At 45.0% G+C, this 18,155-nt stretch overlaps 1 protein-coding gene across 2 annotated transcripts in view; it reads right to left on the bottom strand.

Moving 5' to 3' along the window:
* The window catches only part of Vav3 (vav guanine nucleotide exchange factor 3), a 328,577-nt gene that overhangs the window by 144,710 nt on the left and 165,712 nt on the right, over positions 1-18,155 (bottom strand). For both annotated transcript variants that reach the window (XM_048363568.1, XM_048363566.1), the window contains exons 13-15: positions 17,804-17,889; positions 15,733-15,865; positions 14,947-15,056 (exon numbers count right to left, since the gene is read on the bottom strand). In XM_048363568.1, coding sequence (XP_048219525.1) covers positions 14,947-15,056; positions 15,733-15,865; positions 17,804-17,889 — 329 coding nt within the window. The remainder of the gene's footprint in view (positions 1-14,946; positions 15,057-15,732; positions 15,866-17,803; positions 17,890-18,155) is intronic.

Raw genomic sequence — 18,155 nt, 5'->3', positions numbered from 1 at the left:
TTCCTGAGAGCAACAAGGTAAGCATACCATCTTGAGAAGGATGTGTTTATAAACAGCAACTCTGACAGATGAAGGCAAACAAAGAACGATTTCAAATTTAGGTTACTGCTAGACAAAAAAAAAAAAAAACTCTAATGAAAGAATTTAATATTATGTTATCAATATCCTTGTCTCCATAATAAATAATGATGGGTGATAGTCCACCTTCAGGGCTGTGGAAAAAAAAAATCAATGATCTTTTTACAATTTGAGCTCTGATATTTGCAAAGTGCTTTGGGTTTGGATGAGGAAAAGCACCCGAGGATGACACAAACATAAATCAATCAATCCAAAAAAAAAAAAGGGAAGAAGAAAATAAAGACAGAAAGAAATTGCTCACAGAAGACAAACACATCACTCCAAAGCACAATTTTATTAAACTGTACTTAGGGCTGATCCTCACAGAAGCAAGGCTTATCTCGGGAGCGCCCCCTGCTGGAACGGAAATGCTCTGCAAGCAGTGCTCCGCCGGGAGCCGGGCTCTTCTCAGTTTTCTGGGGCATGTTTGACAACTCTCTTCCAAAAAGCCACCGATTACGCAAATCAACCCATACACCGCACGATAATGGTCTGGCTTCTCTATATCAAAAAGCTTTCCCTTTAAAAAACAGCAGCGATCATCTTCCCCGGACCACATACCCTCCATGCTTTTTGATCAAGGAGTCGTAGTTAACCTGTTTATTTTTGCGGGACAGCCTGTCCTATTGAATCTGCATAGACTGTCATTCTTCTTTCCTTTATAGAGGTTTCTTTGTCTTTGTTCTCTTTGTCAAGCACTATTTAAGATCTGTAAAAATATCTTTCCTACATGTTCTTCTTTCACTCTGTTTTTAGAACAATGGATATAATCTCCACAACTAAATCTTGTCTTTGCATTACTATTCATCATTCACACTGTCCTCCTCCATGCCTTTCTTCTCCACCAAATTATTCAAAATATTACTAATGGATAAATTAATCATTAGGCATTTAACCTCTCAAAACCTTTATTAAATCAGGCTTATTGGCAATTATAGATAAATAAGGATTCTCCATCTCCAAGTGAATTTGAAAACCAACTGCAAACAGTCTACTAATAAACATTTAAAATTAATATTTGACTATTTCCCCAACCAGTCATATATTCAGACTGTCAAGCTATATTCAGTGTATTCAAATTGATCAGCTTGCCACATTTTAAATTAAACATAAACCCAGGTGATTTGGACTTCGGGCTTTCCACATTTAGACTTGTGTCAATATCAAGAGTCAATACAAACCTCATACTAAAACACTCAGTCTCTTAGGTTGAAAATTTACAAGGCCAAAAATTCTCTGACAGCACTAATGCTCTTTTAGAGTCATTTTTAAGACTCCAAACAAATTCCGTGGAAACGGACTTTCCTTATCGTTGAATCCCTGTTGGGGATTCAGCTTTGGCCCTGAGGGGGGAAGGGCAAGGAGAGCTATCTCGAGATGCTGCCCTTTCCCCAGCCCTGGGGCAGTGTGGAAGCAAGCCACACCTCTCTGGGTCTGGAACCAGAAGGGGTAGCTTTGTGACCAGCCCCCCAACTTCTCGCCAGCTAGCACGTGTGCTCCCCTTTTCGCGGGCTTTGCCCAGGGGGTGGTACTATGGGAGTGACGTTAGCTCATGAAGGGGTCTTAGGACAAGCTCGCCAGCCTACCGCCGGCTCCTGGTCTATCACCCCTTTTCTCATCAGCATTACTATACTAACTGTTAGCCACTCCCCTATTAAACCAGATTGCTATTGAAGCTTTCTCTGAGACTCCGTGTGCGCCTGGCTTCCTTGGTGGGTAAGGAGGGAGGAAAAAGGGGATCTCATTCGGCCACGTGCACCTGAGGCCTACCCTAGCTCCCCCACTCCACCCTGGCCTGCCTGCAGGTCGGGCAGCCAGGGGAGAGGGTGAGAAAGGGAGCGCAGATACGAGAGTAAGCTTAGCATCCCCGCGCCAAGAGAGATAAATCTAGCCCGGCAAATCCAAAGCTGCAAGTTGGGCTGTGTGACACAGGAGCTCACTAAACACACAAGAAACATAGTTCAAGTTCTAATTCACTGCACACCTCAGTGCCTGCTGCCATGCTGTGGTTCCACGCTGGAATCGAGTGTTCAGGGGTCCGGAGTGCCCCCCCCAACCCCGTGTGAATTTGTGATGTCACAACAAGGAGAACAGCTCCTGTTGCGGACATCCACTGAGGCAGGCTCACGGCTCTGCGCCCGGGTCCTGGCCCCTGGACAACGTGCGGAGCTCTGCGGACCACGTGGTAGGTAACAGGTGCACACAGGAAAGATAACAGGTGCTTGCAGATCTGTCTGGAGGAAAGGGCAATCACTGCACTAAGGAACTGGGATCTACTCTGTGGTCCTGGACAGATGATCCTGCGGAGGAAGCTACCCCCAGTCTCACTGGACATAGTATGAAATAATCTACCAGTTAGCCAATTCAGGAAACAATATTCAATTCAGTCAACAATCTGTGGAATGGCTGCGCTGAGAAGGCGGGGTGTTGCGCGGAGCCCCTGGGATTCCCCATTGGAGACTCTTTATTACAATGCCCTACAGAAAACCCTGCAAAGGGAGAGGCTCGCGTGCCTGCATCGTGCAAAAGTATGCGGGTGAACAATGAGCGATCTCCCCAAAAATGCTCCATACGGAGGAAAAGGCTAAATGTAGACTGCTTACCAATAGGCAGACGTCTAGCACCACGACGCGATCGATACTTGAGCTACATCAAAACAGCTATAATGCAAGACTAGGGCTCAATCACAGTTCTGTCACCAAACCTCCTCCCAAAGCAGAGGACTCTGAATGCTTCCGAATTCATCATTCCTAGCCCTCATGGCACTGTAGAAAACCCATTAGGTGGCTCCATGGTGTTTCTGCTAGGAAATCAAAGCCCTGTAAAGGAGTTTGACTTTTCCCCCTCAGGTCTGAAAGAGGTGCAGGTCATGATAACTGGAAAGCTCAATTCCAACCCATACCGCAATTAAACAGGCCGGGCCTACTTCCACCTCAGTAAACTACACGTGACCTTAGGTCTATTTTGTTATGTACGAAAGACTATTTTCCAAGCTATCTAGCTTTTAAAATGCACTGACAGCAACAACTTTAATTTAAAATGCCAGTGTTCAATATGTCAAAGCTCAAATATTCTCTGGGAAGAAGCTTTAATGCATATATATTATTCATGTACCATCAGAAAAAAGATCCCTGGGTTGACTCTGACCAATGAGTCACTGGTCAAAGACTCTATAAAGCGAACTCACTGTACAAGAGCAGATGAGAGAATTTTCTGACTGGATGCTCTTATTAGCCAAGGGAGAAAACAACAACAAAAAAAGAAAAACTCTATGAAGCCTGTAGTCTAGGGAGGTTAGGATACTGGAAATCTGGGTTTACTACAACATCGGTCTCATCCCTTCCCAGTCATTTGGGCAAGAATTCTTTGGAGCAAAGACTGGGAAGAGCTCGTGTGCTGACGGCATCAGCTCTGCTCCGGGCCATGCCAGGGCAGGCTTCTTACACTTGTACACACGGCTGCCTTCCCTCTTCAAATACACAATCTGCTCCTATTATAAATTTGGAGAGACATTATGTTTTGAATATTAATATCAACAAATGTTAATTACCTCATAGGGTTTGTATAAGCAAAGAAGGGAAGCATAATTAAATTTTTATATTAATACTATAAAAATATGATAAGGGGCTGGGAATATGGCCTAGTGGCAACAGTGCCTCGTATACATGAAGCCCTGGGTTCAATTCCTCACCACCGCATATATACAAAATGACCAGAAGTGGTGCTGTGGCTCAAGTGGCAGACTGCTAGCCTTGAGCAAAAAGAAGCCAGAGACAGTGCTCAGGTCCTGAGTCCAAGGCCCAGGACTGGCAAAAAAAAAAACAAAAAATGCTAAGCGGGGCACTTGGGCACATGTCTACAATCCTAGTTACTCAGGAGACTGAGATCTTAGGATAAGGGTTCCAAGCCTTGGGTGGTAAAGTCTGTGAGACTCTAATCTCCAGTTATTCACCAAAAAGCTGGAAGTAGCCAGGTGCTGGCGGCTCACGCCTGTCATCCTAGCTACTCAGGAGGCTGAGGTCTGAAGATCACGGTTCAAAGCCAGCCCAGGCACGAAAGCCCAATGCACTCTTATCTCCAATTAACCACCAGAAAACCAGAAGTGGCGCTGTAGCTCAAAGTGGTAGAGCTCTAGACTTGATCAAAATGAGCCCAGGCCTCAATTTCAAGCCCTACAACCCACAATAAAAAAAAAACCACAAGGAGAGCTATAGCTCAAATGACAGAGCACCAGCCTTGAGTGAAACAGGGAAGGGACAGTGCCCAAGCTCTGAGTTCAAGCCCCAGGATCGGTGCAAAAAAAAAAAACTAAACTAAAAACTAAAACAAAGTAATCTAAAAGTTTGTTTCATATAAACCAAGCCTTAGAAGACAGTATTATTTTTAATGGAATTTTTATCTAGAAAGTTCATTCATGTAAGACATTTGTATCCTTAGAAATCACTTTCATTTGTCCAAAGAGCTAGCAGCTTTGTGGGGCTGATGGTACAGATAGATATAAAGGTGCAGCTAGGACTAAGAGATCAGAGACTTTTAGAGATTTGATAAATGAAGTATTTTAGGCAGATAATGTGATTTTTAAACTTCATACTTTCTTGGAGAAAGATGTCCAGACCAAAGCGCACTGTCGTAAGAGGTACTAAACAGGTGAAGACAGGGTTCAAGTAACCTCTTTAACCCCATTTCTCCCCAAGAAGGTATGGCATTCAACTGTTAGTTGAAGAAGAACGGCAGCTTTTGTACACAGTAACCATCAACTGTGACCTCAGCATTGAACAGAGTGGACATTTAACCGCATACACTTGTGTGGGACCCAGCTTCATCAGCCCTGACATCAGACTATGAGGTGTTCCTCTCCAAGTCCTTCAACGAGAGAGAGAGAGAGAGAGAGAGAGAGAGAGAGAGAGAGAGAGAGAGAGAACATACAGTCTGACACAGCTGACACAGAAATCTCACCATCTAACCAACTAGAATAAGAACACGACCAAAAACTAAAAAAGAAAAAACCAAAAACTGTTCCTTATGACGATTAGGCTCAATCCTAAAACACAGCAACCAAACACTTAGATGAATCAACTGGGAAATTAAAATTGAATTGACTTTGCTCCACGGAAATTCCTTGAAGCCAAAACCATCCTTACAAATTGTTGAGGATGACATATATACTGTTAAATGGGCATTCTGCTCAGAACTGAGGTCACCGTGGATCGCTACTGCATATCGTGAATACTGGATTTTATAACAGTCCTTCTCCAACACTATCACTGAAACACGGACATATTTAAATGCTAAATTATGTATTTTTATCTAGGGTATGACTATACTACATAAGAGTACCTCTTGCTTATGAAACAAGCTGAAGGAAACTCCCATCTTTGGAAACTGATAATAGGTATTCCTGCTTTAAATGAAGTAGAAAGTATGAGGGAACAATCCTAGATTGATTTAAGCATGGTCTCTGTGTGTGTCTCACACACACACACACACACACACACACACACACACACATACACACACCATTCTCCCACTACTTAATCTCTCCTCTATTTTCTGATTTCTTTAAGTGGCTAAAATCTTCCTGGCCACTTCACAGGAGTCTTTAAGAATAAAATGAGGCATTATCTAAAATTGGTGACGCATATGTAAGAGGAAGGAGTTAATGCTGAATACACTGATGCAAAGAAACTAAAACTTGAAATCATCCTTAAGACACTCAAAGTATGAACACCTCGGTGGGGGAAGGGAAAGGGGAGGAGGGAGGGGGGTATGAGGGAGGAGGTAACAAACAGTACAAGAAATGTATCCAATGCCTAACGTATGAAACTGTAACCTCTCTGTACATCAGTTTGATAATAAAAATTTGGGAAAAAAAGATACTCAAAGTAGAGACATGAAAATGCACAATCCAATCCAAATCTCCAATTTATTTCTAAACACCTCCAAGTATCAAGGTTTTTGTTTTGTTTTGTTTTTTGCCAGTCCTGGGGCTTGGACTCAGAAAGTCTGAGCACTGTCCCTGGCTTCTTTTTGCTCAAGGCTAACACAGCACCACTTTCGTCTTTTTCTGTTTATGTGGTGCTGAGGAATCGAACCCAGGGCTTCGTTCATATTAAGCAAGCACTCTACCACTAAGCCATATAGACAGCTGAATGTTATCTAGCATTCATTGTACACTGCCCATAATATTGGACTGAAATCAAACAATTTATCCACTTTTACCTCATATGAATTAGCATGTAGTTAAATAAATAAATGAAAGAATATCCTTTAGTTAAGATTTTTCTCATTTCAAGAGAAAAATATGTTTCAAGTATGGCCTTGGAGAAACAGCTAGCTTCAAATACTTAAAGGGTTTCCACGGAGAAAAAAGAGTCAGACATGTTCTGTTTGGGCCTAAGGTTTAACATCACGAAGTTAAACTTGCGTAGAAAGAGTGAGCCTTGCAGAGAGATCTAACCAGTGCCTGACTAAACAATCCAGAGAGTGAGTCCCACCTCACAAGGGGCATTCATGACAGGGCTGCCAGGCACAAGGCTGTTTTGTTTTGTTGTTGGTTGGCTGACATTGAATTTGAACTCAGGGCCTTGCACTTGCTGAGCAGATAATCTACCAATTGAGCCCCATCCTTCAGCCCAACAAGTACATCTTCCAATGCAAATGCCTTTCTTATAACATCAATAACTGAAAACTTGTCCACCAGGACTTTTCGACATAGAGATTTCCGATTCTTTTTTCCTCAAATCGAAATAGTGTGTTGCAAACCAATGTCATGAGCCTCACAACGCATCACTGTTTTGCATTGTTTTGCACTGTTTGCATAATAAGGTTGATGAGAAAATGTAAGCCTTCCTACGACGTGAACTCCATGAGGGAAAGCTTGTCTCATCGTTAATACCCGCAGTGTCTAGTATACTTTCTGCGTATGCACGAGATGCTTGAAAACGATGTTACCAAATGAATGGTATAGATGCACAACAGTCTGATTCAAAAACGGCTTGACATTTGACTTCCTTTTCTTCTTTACTTTTGTTTTCTGGTGCCAAGTGTTGAACTCAGTGCCGGTGCTTGCTAGGTGGTGCTCTACCACCCAAACCATGCCTCCAGCCCTGCTTTTAGCTGGTTAACTTAGAGATGGAGTCTACTGGACATTTCTTTTGGGGGTTGGACTCTGGGATCCTCAGATCTCAGCCTCCTAAGTAGCTCGGATTACAGGCGTGAGCCACCAGCACCTCATTTCAATAGGACTTCCCTCATCTCTCTAGCTAGACTGCTCTTGCTTAACTGATCCACGAAGGTCAAATAAGACAAAATTTCTCTTCTTTGTTTTCACAGTGAGGGTTTCCTAATTTCCAAACGCAGTTCATTCAGTGTTGTGTGGCTCAAGGTGGAAATTCCTACCAGTGAATCATTTCTTATCATGAAGTACCATCGAAGCAGCACAAGTGGCATCACTAGGTTCAGAATGATAAGGTAAAGATTGCTTAATGTCATCAAATTCACCGTCACAACGATCGTGTCATTTCCTTAGAGGACTTCATACTCCAAGTATAACAAACAGTATTACCAACAATTCCCAAACCAACTTCTTTCTTGTCATCATTTCTTATTTTATATAAATGTTTTAATTATGATCTTAAAGGAGCTGCCATGTAACAAAGCGGTTTATGAAGGCAATATACTGCTGGAGCCAGCCGAAGAATCACAGCTGCCGGCTACACTCTCCTGTTATTGTTTATTTAAAGACAAGAAGAGAAAAATCAGCAAATTAAAGGCTCAGGGAAATCATCACTAATTCAAGCTTAATAATGTTATTTATATTTAGCTTGCAGCAGCATAAAGCTTCATTGATGAAGGGGTCCAGTCGCTCCTCTCCTGCACTCTTCCTCCTGCCCGAGACATGTCCTTCTCCATAAGATTGTTCAGGAATGCCAGAAAGACGTCAAATAAGCATGAAATACAGCCAGAGAAAAGGGAGAGGCTGATCTCCACCAGGCAATAACAGAACAGGAATCTATTTAATATTTACTAGTGCTTGGTCATGAATGAAATGCGTTCGAGTGTCTCTGGACCCGGCAGGCTAGTGAAAGGCTCCACTTTATGACAGCTGTGATTTCTTTCCTGAGCCTTGTCTCGCTCGTGTCCTGCTTCCTTTTATTGCTGCCAGGACGGGTCTCCGTGTTGACTTAACTGCCAATTTTGAAAGGTTATAGACGATGCATTGGATCAAGGAGAACGGAGCTGGCTTCTGCTTCCGAGATGAATGTAGGCGGGTCACTACCAGGAGACTCGGGGTCACTTGTGGGCAGTGAACTGGGTCAGCTTGGATTCCACACCTCATCGACAGAGTCTCAGCACTAAGAACTAGGCATGAAAGCCTTTTAAGTAGAAAAAATGAAACGCACTCTTTAGAGAAAATAATTTCTCAAAAAAAAAATAAAGAAGTTATTTTCTTTCAGTAATGGGGCCTCCACTCGGGGTCTTGCACACATCTGTCCTCTTGGCTTTCTTGCTCATGGCTGGAACACTACCCCTTGAGTCCTACCTCCGGTTCTGGTGTTTTGCTGGTGAACCCGAGCTCTATAGAATGTCTCTGATTTGTCTGTCTAGGCTGTCTTTGAACTGTGATCCTCAGATCTCAGCTTCCTGAGCAGCTAGGATGACAGGCACAAGCCATCAGAGCCAGGCTTGAACAGGTATGTGTGACATTTATTTATATGTTAAAAAAAATAAAGTAATAGTGCCAACGTGGGTACTGGTGGCCATGACCATGCCTGGTGATGGAAGGGGCAAGAGTCCTGGAGGATGGCTGGAGCGGAGGCTGGCCCCTGGGCCTTTTGGTTTTGGATCATCACCGTAGCCCTCTGCTTGGTCGAGAAATCACCCTCTGTGGCTCCAATAATGGAATCTACGCCTTCAAAGGAATCTCCTCCATTCCAGAAGTGAACGTCAATTGTGAACATCTCAGGCACTGAGTTAAGGTGCCCACAGGTGTTCCCAGGCCAAAGACTCTTCTCTCCTCTTAGTAAACATCAGAGGAATCTCCCACTTTGCTACCCCCCCCATCTTCCTCCCACCTTTATTTTACCTTTTTCTCTCTTTCCTTAATAAAAAATAACATACTTCTGTGATTCTACTTCCTTATTTCAAGTTCTGCCTGGCTTTCACTTATTCCTGAGCTATTTTAAAGACAGTGTTGGATTCCTTAGGCCTTATTCACAATGAAAACCAACCAAAAACCTACTACAAAACCTGACGTTATTTTACATAACCAAATCTGCGTCCATTTGCTTATCTTAGCACCCTCATAACTAATAAAATTCTGTGTGCTAAGATCCCAAAGCTTAATGGAAATCATACACTATCAAACTTGTTCAAATCTGCTGACATGTTCCCACAACCACTAGGATCCTGAACTATAAAATGAGCATAAGGTTTATTCATTTAAATCTAACAGGAGAATTCATAACAGTCACCATGAATGGAAGGGTGGTGAAGAAAACGTATCTGTATCCTTCTAACAGAATTTTGAACGTTGCTAAAGGCATCACATCCGCCCCAGTTTCCGACATGGTTATGAAAAGCAGCCTAACCCAATAAAAATATTCACATCCTCCTTCGCAAATGACGAAATGGAATTAGGAGAGACAGTTGGTGACAAAAAGCCCTCCTGGAATAAATAACTGTAAGCAATGCCAATCCATCAGCCTCTCCGCGATGTGCGTGTATTCTTCAGAATGCCGTTTCTAGGATGGCAGCTCATGCGCTTCCGTGGCTTCGTGGCTGCTTCAACGTCCGGAGAGCAGGGGTCCTGCTAGCCTTCTCCTAGGGAGGAAGAATGGCTTCCTCCTCTCTCCAAGTGGGTCGCTGCTGCTCCTCTTCCTTCAGCCTTCTCTGCAGAGGTTGCCGAGAACTAACAGGGTTCACTGCATAATTTAAATACGGGAAGTGGTTAAGGCCAAAGAAGGTCAAAGGCCAAGCAAGGATGGGCAGGAGGGGCGGGGCGGCGGACATTTAGGTCACCCGTGGGGAGGTGGCTTCTGTGCACTGGATCCTTACTGTTTACCGGTATTCATGCTTTTCTCTCATCTTTTTGTTTCTTTGCTTTTGTAATAAAGGTAATTTGCAACAACTTTGAATTAAGAATGATCCAACTGTCCTGTAAACAGAGCCGCCATGCTCTGTAAATAGAGCTGGCGATATTTCACCAGTCTGAAAAATCTCAACTCCCTCGCTTAACTCCCCCCCTCGGCGGTGTCTTCTTTGCCTTTGTTGAGTTCCTGAAAGCACAGCCCAGAGAGTTCTAGAAAGACCTAAGAGGATAAAACTGTCCTGTGGAGATGTAGAAGACTTGTCGTGTTTCCTGTTTCGCCATGAATGCTTTAGGTCTTCTTCATTTTCTTTTGTTCTCAGTGGCAAACGAGTATTTGAGTTATCGCTAATAGGCAGAACTGCAGCGTGAGAACAACAGGCACCATCTCAAGCCTCAAGACTTACACGGAAGACTTGAATTTCCTATGCACACGCGCTACCTTAGTGAGGATGTGTGTGTGTGTGTGTGTGTGAGAGAGAGAGAGAGAGAGAGAGAGAGAGAGAGAGAGAGAGAGAGAGGTCTTATTTAGAAGTACGGTGGCATCTGCAGATATCATCAAGCTAAGATGTGTCCGCTGCCACGGACCCTAACCGACTAGGAATGCTGTCCTTTGAAGGGGTGGGGACGGTCCCGTGAAACAAGAAAGCCCTCTGTGCGTGCGTGTGGTGGACAGGGAGGACAGTGTAATGATACAGCTGAGAACCAAAGAACGTCAGGGGACGGGTCAGCACCAAACTAGGGCGAAGCCAGGAAGAGGTTACGGGGCGGGGGGGGGGGGGGGCTGCTCCTACCCTTGGCTTTCCAGCTCTGAGAGCAGGGAGGGTGCATTGCTCTTCTTCTTTTTTTTTTTTTTTTTAAAGAACTACTTAGCTCAAAGAGGACATTGGGGAGACTTTCTGATGTCACAGCCTTCCTGAAATAGGTGTTGTCAGAGGTGAGGGGATAGGAGAGGGAGGGAGGCAGTGAGGGCTCAGAGCACACCTGCATAAACAGAACCCAGGGAAGCGGGGGGGGGGGGGGGGTGGAGAGGTGGAGGCCATGGGATGTGGGGTGGGGGGCTGGGAACGGGGGAGACCATAGGATGTGGGGGGATGGGGAGGTAGGGACTATGGGATGTGGGGTGGGGGGCTGGGAACGGGGGAGACCATAGGATGTGGGGGGATGGGGAGGTAGGGACTATGGGATGTGGGGTGGGGGGGATGGAGAGGTGGGGGAACATGGGATGGGGGGGCTGGGGAGGTGGGGGCCATGGAGATGATGCCATTGAGCAGGATGCACTAGGCCCGCACACTGACACACTGATCTGAATGAAACTCCACCGCACGATTACTTAAAGGTAACATTAAAAACAACTTTCTGAAAGGTTCAGAAAACAAGGCAAGAAATAAAATAATCAAACACCATGATGCCTGGATGAAACAGTAAGCCATTGACCTCCCACAGCCTAACCTCCACTCACAGACAGCCCCCCCTCCATCCCCTACCCATCCCCCCTCCATCTCCTGCCCATCCCCCCTCCATCCCCTACCCATCCCCCCTCCATCTCCCACCCATCCCCCCATCTCGCGCCCATCCCCCACTCCAGCTCCTCCTACCCATCCCCCCTCCATCCCCTACCCATCCCCCCTCCATCTCCCACCCATCCCCCACTCCATCCCCTACCCACCCTCCTTCCATCTCCTACCCATCTACCCTCCATCTCCTGCCCATCCCCCACTCCATCCCCTTTCCATCCCCCTCCATCTCCCGCCCATCCCCCTCCATCCCCTACCCATCCCCCCTCTATCTCCTCCCATCCCCCCTCCATCCCCTATCCATCCCCCACTCCAACTCCCACCCATCTCCCACCCATCCCCCCTCCATCTCCCACCCATCCCCCCTCCATCTCCCACCCATCCCCCCTCCATCTCCCACCCAGCCCCCCTCCATCTCCCACCCATCCCCCACTCCATCTCCTCCCATCCCCCACTCCAACTCCCACCCATCCCCCCTCCATCTCCCGCCCATCCCCCACTCCATCCCCACCCATCCCCTCTCCATCTCCCACCCATCCCCCCTCCATCTCCTCCCATCCCCTACTCCTTCCCCTACCCATCCCCCTCCATCTCCCACCCATCCCCCCTCCATCTCCCACCCATCCTCCACTCCATCTCCCACCCATCCCCCCTCCATCTCCCACCCATCCCCCCTCCATCTCCCACCCATCCCCCACTCCATCCCCTACCCATCCCCCCCTCCATCTCCCACCCATCCCCCCTCCATCTCCCACCCATCCCCCACTCCATCCCCTACCCATCCCCCACTCCATCTCCCACCCATCCCCCCTCCATCTTCTCCCATCCCCGAGTCCCCACGCTCGTGTCACCCCGTGTCCCCACGCCCGTGTCACCCTGAGTCCTGTGTCACCCCAAGTCCCCACGCCCTATGTCCCCACGCCCCGGCAATACCCACCAGCAATGACAGCTTCCTCCTTGGTTAGGAGAAGGCTGACTTCCCGCCAGGTGGAGTCAATGCTGGTTCCAATCAACCACGCGGTGGATGATAACCCCCGGCCTCCTCTGTTCCACGGGGTAACATGATTAAGTGCGGGTCAGGATGACTGAACACTCTGTGCTACTTGAGAGCTGTGTACTACTCTGACACGGACATGGGAAATCTGCCTGGAATGCAGGTTGTAGAGCTGGAGCTCTAGCAGCTATTTTAGAGTACACAGTGACCAGCCCTTGAAAGAAGACAAAAGCTAACAACGGCAGAATAAGAAGACACCAGCCTCCGTCCCAGATGTTACCCAAGAGGCATCCTGGTGCCCTCAGCCAACCGCAGAGTCCTTCACGTGGAAGCAACACAGACCCTTAACTCATCAAGCCCCTGGAGGAAGAAGGATCAGCTACTTGGTGGAGAGCAACTGAACAAAATCATCATTGACACGTCTGTCATGGGGCACAGGAGCCTGCCTGCCTTCAGACGAGAAATTCAGCTTTTCTCCTTTGCAGAAATTCTTTCCATCGTCCTAAGGTTACACAGTCACACCGCACCTGCCGGGAAGTTCTAGCCTAGCGTCCTTCCATGGGAACAAAGGTGTGAGGGCAGTGCGGCCTCCTTGCTTCCTACGGAATCCAGTGCCGATGGCTCCAACCTCAGCTGCTTGGCGAGGCAAGGGAGCTCGCTGAGAAAGCACAGAGTACAGCCACTAATAAAACATGGCCTGGGCAGAGGTCATCAACTTCATCCCATGCGCCCCAAACCACACGTGTCCCTGTAGTTAGAGGGCACTGAATTAACGTACAGCATCACCAATTATTTTTATTTAGGCACTACAAACAATAACAACAGGGTGTAAGAATTGCAACGGCATAAGGGAAGGTGCTGTATAGTTTTGTTAGTCCTCAGAAGGCAACTGAGAATCTCAAATATAATAATAATAATAGTAATAGCTGGGCTCTGGTAGCTCACACCTGTAATAATCCTAGTTACACACACACACACACACACACACACATCACCTTATAGCAGTAACAATAGGTACAAGCTATAAATCAACAAATACTGCATGACTTCTATCATACATGCACTCTTTCAGAGATATATTACTTGCAATTCAAAATAAATACCTTAGGGGTGACATTGATCAAGATACTGTACTCACAAACTGACATGTTGAATTGAATCCCCTTTGTACAACTACTTAAAAATAACAAAAAGGAAGACAATAAATGAGTAAATAAATATGACAGTCCCTATCTTACAGAAGAGGAACTGAGCAACTCAGAGGGAAAATTACTTAGCTAAGACTGCAACCAGCTCCGTGGCAAAGATCACAGCCAAACCCAGAATAGCCTGCAAGCTTAAAAGTTTTAGCTATTCAACCTTGTCTCTCCAAATCATCTATGAAATAATTTAAAGAGACTTTTTACTTTCTTCTCCTCAGAATTACAATTAAGCAGTCTTATGTTTCTATCTCTGCTTTATATTAAGTGAACATTGCTTACACCAAAAAATGAAAAACAAACGAAAAGAAACCTGATAGAATTCATCAACAAGCATTAAATAATGCCAGAAAACAAGTGTTATACCCAATTCCACTCTTTGCTGACATTTTCCCTTCAGCTGACCGATACATGTCCACACAATAAAAGTCACTATACCCCCTTAAATTTGTCAACATCAGGTCTGGTAATCAATACCCATAAGGGCATGTTCTTGCATGCCTGCACACCATGTCTTTTGAAACAGTTCTGATTTTTATTTTCCACCTCTCTGTTGAGCTTACTCTTTTATTAATAAAAGGAGAAAACACTGAAGGAAATCAAGCCCTCAAAGCATTCAATGAACGTGGCCAAAATTTAGCCAGGAACCAGACAACATATGTTTAACACATATGTGCACATTTGTCTGGATGCGGGGGGGGCTATTTCTATTTCATGTAAAGATTTGTGTTTTAAAGACAGCGATTGCATTAGCCGTTTTTGATTAGAATAACAAGTATTTTCTTCAGCTGTTGAGAGCTAAAGAATGAAAATATTCCTGGAAGAAAATCAAACACAAGGTTAGAGCGCCCTCTTTCTTCTTTTTGAAGAAATTCACCCAAGATCCTCTCAGGTGGCAAGTTACCCAGCAAGCCAGCTCTGAGCCTGGGTTCTCATTCTACAATAGAAACATCGGAGTATATTGTCTGCAGGTTACCCATCAATGGCATAAAGAGTAGAAGAAAAAGAACACTTAAAGCCATAAGTACTCACAAAGCCATTGCAAACTGTTCCAGCCATTTTTTCTTTAAATCTTTTGTTTTGCAGTAAAATTCGAGCCCATTCTGTCCCTGGGTATGGATGAGGTAGAAGCCGTAAGACCACTGCGAAAAGTAATATTCTCTGGGTCAGTATGTACCATTTATTAGAAAAAAAAGTGTTACCCATATCAGTAGAGAACCACTATAAACACCTCAAACCCCTTGGGAACATGATCGGCTTGCACTGTACGTACAACCAGGCTTATATTGTCGTCAGCTTTCCATCTATAATAAATTCATTCTACCGACTTGATCTTAGGACCTTAGAGATCATAGCTGTCTATGCCTAATCTGTCTGTAAAAACAAAACATCTGAATCAAGAAGTCATATTCTGCATTAATAGAAGCAGGTGAGATGATATTCGTCTCAACACTGGATGAAAAAAAATTTAATTGCATCTGGAATGGACATGTGCAGACTTATATAATTCTCATTACCTTTCCAAAACATTACAGTGTAACAACCACTCTCAAGGAGTTACACTGCACTAGGCAGTGAATATGTGTGTGTGTGTGTGTGTGTATATGTATATATATATATATATATTCTAGAGATGAGCATGCCTAAGTTATAGGTAAGTCCTGTACCATTTTATATGAGGGGCTTGAAGGCCTGCAGTGCTGGGAGGGGTTCTGGAAACGAAGGGATGATGTATATATTAGCATATCATTAGCATACCAACACCTGACTATTCAAAGTTTATGAATCAACTATAAATGTTAGTGTCTGAGAAGTCACCTTTTTATTTTCCTTATCCGTGGTAGGATTGTTGGCTATTTTGTACTGCTGCAGATCTATGATTTCCTTCATTTCATAGTTATCACCTTTCCTCTTACAAACGATCACTGCCAGGTCAAATAAGAAAATGTGCCTGCAACAGAGAGAGAGATGGGTCATGAGGGCATGCTGGAGAAGCATGCGCGTTTATCTCTCCTGGTACAATGGGACGAAACCAAGCGCGTACGAAAGGCATAGGCGATAAAGGGGGTGTTGCAAGGTGAGAAGAATGAGGACCTGGACCTCCCTCCCGAGGGACAGGACCAGGGACCCAGGTCCTTTACCCTGTGAATGGTGTCACCACAGCCCAGCCCCCTCATTTAAAGCTGGGCCAAATCCTAAGAGCAAGAAATACACCGCCGCATGGCTTGGAGGGCTGATTGGAAGAAGCCGTGCCCACTTGGGCATGACTGTTGCTCTCTCTATAGTGCAAACCTCGGATAAACCTTGAGGATTAAGATACGAGCTATTTTCTACGAAGTTACCAGCAACCAATCCCACTGCCCAAACACAGGTTCACACCCATTTCACAAACAGGCCCCTTGGCTTTATAAAAACAGCACCTGCCTGTTACTGGGGAGACAGCCGAAGCTGAGAAAAGATTACTCGCTAAAGGTTAAACTGCCCAATGCTTGTACCCAGGGCTAACTTTATTTTTTTGTACCAGTACTGGGGCTTGAACGCGGGGCCTCCCGTTTTCTCCTGACTTTTTCGCTCGAGTCTAGGGCTCTACCACTCAAGCCACATCTCTACTTTTGGCTTTTGGGTGGTTAAGTGAAGAGTCTCATGGACTTTTCTGCCCAGCTGAGTTCAAATGGCAATCCTCAGATCTCAGCCTCCTGAGTAGCGAGGATTCCAGGCTGACTTTTTCCCTTTCTGAAGCTCTTCATGACTTAATTAAGGGAACACCTGAGTTTGCAGGTGAGCAAAAGATAAACTATAGAAGTGAAGGTTAAATGTCCATATCAAAATTTCTCTTCCCCCTTGTTTTAAATAAAGACAATGTAATTTGTGGAAGGAAACAAACCTCCCTAACCCTGCCATCCAATCCCGTTATCTGTGTGCTTTCGTAGCCCTCTGTGATGAACACGGGTAACATTCATCGCAGTGATGATAGGATTCTAACACCTTCATCACCTTCAAGGTCTAAAGTCGGAAGGACTGTCTGGCTCTGGAGGGCAACCTGTAGATCATGGGGATGGAGGTGGAAGGAGTTGCTGCTGCTGCCCCCTGCTGGCTGGTGCTTCTCTTCCCCAGTGATTTCAGAAAACCTCAAAGCTCTTGTTAAGACTATCCCAGCTATCCTATTACCCAGACTTAAAGGACTCGGTCTCCAAGGACTCCACTGAAAAATTTCCTAGGGGAAAATATATCACTACATGGTATCACTTGGTCTTCTTTCCTAGGATATTTTCTACTATTTTAAGTTATTTTAAAAATGAACACCCAAAAAAGTGTGCTTTTATTGTAGTCCTCCACCATAAGATTGAATTCCATTACAATTTCAATGCATACTTTTTTTTTTTTTTTGCCAGTCCTGGGCCTTGGACTCAGGGCCTGAGCACTGTCCCTGGCTTCTTCCCGCTCAAGGCTAGCACTCTGCCACCTGAGCCACAGCGCCCCTTCTGGCCGTTTTCCATATATGTGGTGCTGGGGAATCGAACCGAGAGCTTCATGTGTAGGAAGCAAGCACTCTTGCCACTAGGCCATATTCCCAGCCCCCAATGCATACTTTTTTAAAAGGAGATGGTCCTCTCTATTTTTAAGAGCTTAGACAAGTGAGCAAATACCAGAACCAAAAGGGATGTGATATCTGTATGTATATCAGGAAGTCTTCATTGATAGCAGAATATCATAGCCATCTATGCTGTCTCTATTGGAAAATTTCAGAAACCGCAGTTCAGTCTGTCCTTAGTTTTTCTTTTACTCTTTCCCTTTTCCCCTTTATCACAGCAAAGTTGCCTAAAGGATTTCTCCACCTTTCAATACTAATTATTTCTTTGGAAAACCAGTATTACTCTTCTCTTCTCACCGTTCTTGTTTTGTGTGCTTGTCCAGAGTGGTTATTCGAATTTCTCCATCTCCTTGAGGTCGTCCAAAGAGCAAAACTGGTTGGTTCTAAAATATAAAATGTATCCATCTGAGTTCTTCATTATCACATGAAAACAAAAATAACTATCAGTAAAGAGTGTGCCAAGGACCATTACCTAATTATAAATGTCATCATTTTCACATATGTATAAATAGACTGACTCTGAAAAAAAAAAGCCCAGGATTCCATCACATAACATAGTTTCTTTTCTTTGATCTCTCTCTCTCTCTCTCTCTCTCTCTCTCTCTCTCTCTCTCTCTCTCTCTCTCTCTCTCTCTCTCAGCTTGAACTC

This window comes from Perognathus longimembris, chromosome 15 (assembly GCF_023159225.1).
Source record: "Perognathus longimembris pacificus isolate PPM17 chromosome 15, ASM2315922v1, whole genome shotgun sequence".
In the NCBI taxonomy this organism is placed as follows: Eukaryota; Metazoa; Chordata; class Mammalia; order Rodentia; family Heteromyidae; genus Perognathus; species Perognathus longimembris.
Note: the sequence above shows the minus strand (reverse complement) of the source record. Positions and strands in the feature narration are given on the sequence as shown.